Source organism: Oryx dammah, unplaced genomic scaffold, assembly GCF_014754425.2.
Source record: "Oryx dammah isolate SB20612 unplaced genomic scaffold, SCBI_Odam_1.1 HiC_scaffold_19, whole genome shotgun sequence".
NCBI lineage: Eukaryota > Metazoa > Chordata > Mammalia > Artiodactyla > Bovidae > Oryx > Oryx dammah.
The window spans coordinates 88,243,384-88,251,086 of record NW_024070203.1 but is presented as its reverse complement, the minus strand read 5'-3'; the positions used below and the strand labels follow the sequence as shown (position 1 = coordinate 88,251,086).

General features: G+C 45.9%; 1 protein-coding gene across 1 annotated transcript in view; it reads left to right on the top strand.

Annotated features, from left to right (window-relative positions):
• The first annotated feature begins 5,830 nt into the window (after nt 1-5,830).
• ATP6V0D2 (ATPase H+ transporting V0 subunit d2) overlaps nt 5,831-7,703 on the top strand; it is a 55,469-nt gene continuing 53,596 nt past the window's right edge. The window contains exon 1 of the mRNA XM_040261135.1: nt 5,831-6,132. Within this exon, the coding sequence (XP_040117069.1) occupies nt 6,003-6,132 (130 nt within the window). The 5' untranslated portion in view covers nt 5,831-6,002. The remainder of the gene's footprint in view (nt 6,133-7,703) is intronic.

The following is a 7,703-nucleotide window of genomic DNA, read 5'->3' as shown; positions in this document are numbered from 1 at the left end:
CATGTCCAACTCTGCAACCCCATGGATTGTAGCGCTCCAGGCTTCCCTGTCCTTTACCATCTCCCAGAGTTTGCTTAAACTGAGGTACATGGAGTCAGTGATGCCATCCAACCATCTCATCCTCTGTTGACCCCTTCTCCTCTATCCCTCAATCTTTCCCACTATCAGGGTCTTTTCAAATGAGTCAGTTCTTCACATCAGGTGGCCAAAGTACTGGGGCTTCAGCTTCACCATTAATCCTTTCAATGAGTATTCAGGACTGATTTCCTTTAGGATTGACTGGTTGGATCTCCTTGCTGTCCAAAGGACTCTCAAGAGTCTTCTCCAGTACAAACATCAATTCATCAAAACAAAAACAATTCATCAAAACATCAAAAACATCGATTCGTTGGCACTGAGACTTCTTTATGGTCCAACTCTCACATGCACACAAGACTACTGGAAAAATCATGGCTTCGATTATACAAAATTTTGTCAGCTGAGAGTTGTATCTGCTTCTAAGTATGCTGTCTAGGTTGGTCATAGTTTTCTTTCAAGAGCAAGCATTTTTTAATTTCATGGCTGCAGTCACCTTCCACAGTGACTGTGGAGCCCAAGAAAATAAAGTTTGTCACTGTTTCCATTGTTGCCCCATCTATTTGCCATGAAGTGATGGGACCAGATGCCATGAGCTTAGCTTTTTGAATGTTGAGTTTTAAGCCAGCTTTTTCAGTCTCCTCTTTCACCTTCATTTAGAGGCTCTTTAGTTCCTCTTCATTTTCTGTAGTTAGAGTGGTATCATCTGTGTATCTGAGGTTATTGATATTTCTCCCAGCAATCTTGATTTCAGCTTGTGCTTCATCCAGCCTTGCATTTCTCATGATGTACTCTGTATAGAAATTAAATAAGCAGGGTGACAATATATGGTCTTGATGTACTTCTTTCCCAGTTTGGAACCAGTCCATGGTTCCATGTCCAGTTCTAACTGTTGCTTCTTGACCTGCATTCAAGTTTCTCAAGAGACAGGTAAGGTGGTCTGGTATTCCTATCTCTTTAAGAATTTTCAACAGTTTGTTGTGATCCACACAGTTCAGAGACTTTAGCATAATCAATGAAGCAGAAGTAGATGTTTCTCTGGAATTCCCTTGCTTTTTATGATCCAGCTGATTTTGGCCATTTGATCTCTGATTCCTCTGCCTTTTCTATATCCAAGTTGTACATCTGGAAGTTCTCTGTTCACATACCATTGAAGTCTAGCTTAAAGGATTTTGAGCATTACCTTGCTAGCATGTGAAATGAGTGCTGTTATGCAATAGTTTAAACATTCTTTGGAAGTACCTTTCTTTGGGGCTGGAATGAAAACTGCCCTTTTCCAGTCCTGTGGCCACTGCTGAGTTTTCCAAATTTGCTGGCATATTGAGTGTAGCACTTTCACAGCATCATCTTCTAGGATTTGAAATAGCTCAACTGGAATTCCATCACCTCCACTAGCTTTTTTTGCAGTAATTCTTCCTAAGCCCCACTTGACTTCACACTCCAGGATGCTAAGTTCTAGGTGAGTAACCACACCACTGTGGTTATCCAGGTCATTAACACATAATATAGTATATATATCAGTGGACTTCGCTGGTGGCTCAGATGGTAGAGAATCTGACTGCAATGCAGGAGACCCAGGTTTGATCCCTTGTTTGGGACGATCCCAAGGAGAAGCAAATGGTTACCCACTCCAGTCTTCTTGTCTGAAAAATTCCCTGGACAGAGGAGCCGGATGCACTACATACAGTTCATGGTATCACAACTGAGTGACCAACACACACACTCACACGACAATAGAATATTATTACTAAAGGATTCTTGTCTTCTAGAGATACTGACATCTTTATGGACAAGACATAGGATATCTTGGGTTTCCTTGACAGTCAGTCAGGGAAGGGAGGAGGTGGGTGATGCTCGAGAGCAGACCCAGCAACTGTGATCCAGAGGCCAAATCTGGCTCACCACATGTTTTTGGTGACGTTTTACTGGCAAACAGTCAAGTTCATTTGTTTATGTGATCTAGGACTGCTGCAAAGGCAGAGGTGAATGGTTGCAACAGAGACTGTTTGTTTTAAGTAGTGATAGCTTTAAGAACGGAGAAGGCAATGGCAACCCACTCCAGTGTTCTTGCCTGGAGAGTCCCAGGGATGGGGGAGCCTGGTGGGCTGCCGTCTATGGGGTCGCACAGAGTCGGACACGACGGAAGCGACTTAGCAGCAGCAGCAGCAGCAGCAGCAGCAACAGCAGCAGCTTTAAGAAAGGCCTTTGACTTGGCCTTTGACTTTGTCGTTGAGGATGGCACCCTGGGCCCACCCCAGGATGAATCCTACACAGCACGGCCTTTGAAGACACTCTGAGGGAATGTCTGAGGCTGGGTGTGGCTGTCCACAGCCACCTCAGAGTTTAGCCCTGGCTTGCTTTAGTCAACTGAATGGCAACATCCAGGCCAGTGGGAAGGAGTCTAAATCTTCTTTGCTTCCTCCCTGTCCTCTCGAGAGCCTGCTACATCTGAAAAAAAAAGACAACCATTTTCTGCTTAGGAGAATAGACATTGCATCTCTCTAAAATAGCTCCATTCTTTATAGAATAAGTTGACCTTCTAATGGCTGCAAAACTAATGACTCTTGGGAGCTCTTAAAATTATCAGAAAGTTGTAAGAAGTCCTATATATTCTATATAGATAGGCATACATACAGATGTATAGCATGCTAGAAAACCACAAAATACCTTCATTCTTCAAATACAATTGCCAAATATAAGGTTTCCTGGAGACACCTGGAGCTAACGATTCTGTTAAGCATAATTTTATCCAGCGGACAGCTATCAAGTATCTGCTTTCCTCAAGGCATGCTGCTAGGCGCTTGAGAGACAGAAAGATGAGTAAGATACTGATCCTGGCTTTCAGGAATGCAGACTAGTTGAGGAACTGAAATTACAGTGTTTTACAGTAACGAGAGGAGAAGCCGTTGCAGTTGCTTCTTAGCACATATACCCACACTTGCTAAGTATATTTAGGACTGTATCTCATTTAATATTTGCAACAAACCGAGGTGTTGCTATCCCTCATTTTACACATGAAAACACTGGCACTTAGAGAAAAGAAGTCACTGAAGCTCATGCTCTGTCGCACGCCGAAGCCCACTCTCCTAAACATCGCTGGTAGTTTAAACACTGAAGTGAACCTTCTTATTATGTGTCCACCAGAAGGAGCCATTTAAGAAGAAGCTCTAGATTACTGTCACTGTTCTGGGTTTCCTCTCATATCCCATGAGTTTGATCTCATTTTTTACAAGCATCTTTAGCAAGAATAAGACATGTTTGCTCATTCAAGAAAAAGGGAAATACTTTGCTTACCTCATCCATCAATTTCATAAAAGTAGCGAAAGTAGATGTATATAAATTTTAAAGAAACTTTGGAACTGCTTATGAATATAAAATATGAAAAACAAGTTTTCGCACACACCCAAAATCCATTCTTTTTTGAGCGTGTTGACATTAAGGGCTAGTTCACAGCAAAACTATGAAGATTTTGTGTTACGCTGTAAATGCTTAAAAACTGGCTCTCCCTCCAAAATAGGTACATTTGTTTATCATAAAGTTTATGATATAATGGATGTGTATCCCCCAAATTACAAATAGCAATAAAATAATATTTTTTCATATAAATTCCATTTACCCTATTGATTTTCACAGTATGCTTTCATTGATTTTTGTTCAGCTCTAGTTTCTGTTGCCAAAATTTGGTTGCAACTGACAAATGATTGTAGTTCCGATGGTGATTGGCTGGTATTTTTATTTACATTAATGAGTAGGACAAAAATGAACAATGAAGACATATGTAACGTGACTGGCTTCTTTGTTGAAAAAAAAGTAGTCAATGGTTTTTGAATACTGAAAGACTATTTCTTCAAATTTTTTGCAATTCACAATGTAACTGTTACCGGAAGGGGGACCCCTCTCAAAACCCAAAGTGGCCTCTTGTGTAACACTGGGAAAGACACTGTTCTAGGAGACGCACGTACTGACAAAGCAAAAGACTTTGATTGGGAAGAGGCCGGAGGGCATCAGGGTAAGGGAACCCGAGAGCTGCCCTGCTCCATGGCATGCGGTCTTAGAAATACTGAGAAAGACTTAGAAATACTGGAGAATTTCTGACACTTTAACTTCAGTTAGGAATTTGACATAATGTATATGACAGTGAAACACAACATGTGTGAAAGCATACTCAGGATGCTTGGCACAATGTTCGAGCTAGGTTTAAGGGAGAACCAGTGTTCCTTTGGGGAGCAGGAAACAAGTTACATCCCAGCTTAATTTTGCTGTGCATTCGGAGCTGCCTCCCAACTTCTGAGAGTCGGTCCCTTATTTGTGATTTGGTAATAATACTATGACTTCTGTGCATTCGATCCCTGGGGTCACAAAGAGTTCAAGAGGACTTAGCTACTAAACCAGCACCACCACACCAACACTGTGGCTTCCCAGGCGGTGCAGTGGTAAGGAATCCGCCTGCCAATGCGGGAGACACGAGAGACTAGGTTGGAGGCCTGGGTGGGTAAGATCCCCTGGAGCGGTGGTGGTGGTGAAGTTGCTAAGTCGGGTCCAATTCTTGTGACCCCATGGACTGTACCCCACCAGGCTACTCTGTCCATGGGCTTCTCCAGGCAAGAATCCTGGAGTGGGTAGCCATTCCCTTCTCCAGGGGATCTTCCCCACCCAGGGATTGAACCCGGGTCTCCTGCAGTGCAGGTGGATTCTTTACTGACTGAGGTGCCAGGGAAGCCCCAGAAGTAGGGCTACATCGCCTGGAGTGGGAAATGGCAACCCAGCCCAGCATTCTTGCCTGGAAAATTCCCTGGACGGAGGAGCCTGGAGGGGCTAAAGAGCAGGACAGGCCTGACCTCAGGAATAGAATATGTCCAGATACTCCTCTGAGTAAATCCTGAGATTTAGAAGGGAAAAAGAGAATGAAGAGCACCTCTTAAAGACAGAGTTTGCAAAGACAGTGGCTTATTATTACAGAATCACAGCCAGCGCTGTGTGCCTGCTCCTGGACTGCCTTCTGGTCTCTGCCTCAGGACCGGGGCGAGGGGGAAGCAGCTAGGAGACTTAGAGCAGGGTAAGCCATTACTGCGGCTTCCCTGCGGGCGTCTCAGACGGTAAAGAATCAGCCCGCCATGCGGGAGAGCTGGGTTCGAATCCTGGGTCGGGAAAGTCCCCTGGAGGAGGGCATGGCAACCCACTCCAGTATTCTTGCCTGGAGAATCCCATGGACAGAGGAGCCTGGCGGGCTGCAGTCCATGGGGTCGCAAAGAGTCGGACACGACTTGAGCGGCTAAGCCCAAGGCATTACTAGAGTTTTGTGTTACGAACACCGTGCTGCCAAATGAGCTTCTCGGGGTTCTCCAAACCGCCTGCTCACTTTCGATATTCACATAAGGTGTGTGGTGTGTGTGTGTGTTAAAGCCCTCTCTTCTTAGTAGCCCTCAATACGTTTAAGAGGAATGTAATCTACAATTGAAAGCACAGAAGCTCGGATGGGGGAGGATTGTTTGCCCAACATTCAGGTGCAGCAAGGCTGCAATAGCAGAGCGGGGCGGGGACCGGGCGTCTGACCCTCCGTCCCTCCCAAGATCCCCTCCCTCGGCAGGGCTTTGCTCCCGGGTCCCCCTCGGGTTATCTGGCTCATCCACTGTGGATGGAAAAACAGGGCTGGGCCGGCTGTGTGGAAAGCCTTTGAAAGCGGAGGGAACCGGTCACCACAGCGTGACTATCAGCTGAGAGATCGCCGCCTCGCCACTCGGGAGACCGGCGCGCCCCTGTAGACCCGAGGGCCCCTGCAGACCCGGGCGCCCCTGCAGACCCGCGCGCCCCTCCAGACCCGAGGGCTCCTGCAGACCCGCGGGCCCCTGCAGACCCGTGCGCCCCTCCGGACCGGAGCGCCCCTCCAGGCCCGAGCGCCCCTGCAGCCACGGGCGGTCTTTCCCGCGATGCTCGAGAGCGCAGAGCTGAACTTCAACGCCGACCATGGCTACCTGGAGGGCCTGGTGCGCGGCTGCAAGGCCGGCCTCCTGACCCGGCGGGACTACGTCAGCCTGGTCCAGTGTGAGAACCTGGAAGGTAAGCGCCGCTCTTCGAGAAGGGGAAAAAGGGGGCTGACGCCGCCCGCTGGAAGGAAGCGCGGGCCAGGGACTGTGTCCCCCTTGCCTAAAGTCCAGGGCGGTGTCTTCAGCCCAAGATCCAGACATCAGGGGTCCTGAATTTTGACTAGGGGGGAAAAATTGCATCTCTATTTTCGATAGTCTTCCTTTCATTATGAATATAGGCAACAAATCACAGCTGGTTAGCACTTTGAACGGAAATCCAGTGTTTTCATATCCTCTTACTGTTCTTGCAGATGCCTTGAAATACTGTTTATGCTTTCACTGTTTCAAAGTATGCCAGATATTGGACTCATCCTTGATATTTACCGTCTTAATAAAGAAGCACGTTGTCACACATTTTACAATTTCTTAGTAACGATATTTTGATATACTTTGTAATTCTATATATTTTCATTCTACATATTTATAAATATTTGGAGAAGGGTATTTGGAGAAGGGTGTCACTAAACTGTCCAGGGATCTACAGCCCTAATTCCCCCTCCTCCCCCGCCCCCCAAACTTTGGTATAGGGAATTTTATTCTATCTGCTTTCTCGGTGTCTATTAATATGAGGGCATGTGTATTTGAGATTTGTCTTCATTGGAGCTTAAGAAAAAAAATCAAGAGACAGGTATGTGGTGAGGCCACCCTGGATTCAAAAGCCCTGAGTTTGACCTCTACTGGAGAAGGAAATGGCAACCCACTCCAGTATTCCTGCCTGGAGAATCCCTTCACTTGACCTCTACAGAGGGTCAGACCTGAAGGTCAAAACCTCCGAGGCTGATTCCTTCTTTGTAAAACTGGGTGGTAATGCTGCCTGCTCTGCTGAGTGGTTTGGAGAAATAAATAAGGCAATACACAAGAGAATGTGTGAAGAGCTATGAAGCACTCTTGTTGTTCTTTAGTCGCTAAGATGTGTCCGACTCTTTGCAACCCCATGGACTGCAGCACGCCAGGCTTCCCTGTTCTTCACCACTTCCCAGAGTTTGCTCGAACTCATGTCCATTGAGTCAGTGATGCCATCCAACCATCTGTCATCCCCTTCTCCTGCCTTCAATCTTTCCCAGCATCAGGGTCTTTTTCTTCCAATTAATCAGCTCTTCGCATCAGGGAGCCAAAGTATTGGAGCTTCAGCTTCAGCATCAGTCCTTCCAGTGAATGTTCAAGGTTGATTTTCTTTAGGACTCTACAAAGCCAATTATCTCTTTTTTTTAACCATTTTACTGAGATATGATTGACATACAAAAGCTGTACATATTTAATGTATACAACTTGATGAGCTTAGGGATGGGTATACACCTGGGAAGTCACCACAGTCTGTGCCATAAACCCATCTGACCCCTCTAAAGGTTTTCTCCTGCCCTCTATTGTTTGTGTGTGTGCATGTGTGTGTGAGGACTGCAGCTTCATGCTCTACAGCAGATCTCTAGGACCTATTTGTCTTGTGTAACCAACACTGCATACCCTTTGACCAGTACCTCCTGGTTTCCCCTTCCTGTCTGGAAATTAAACTACAATGTTTTCAAAGCCTTACCAAAGATTTCACAT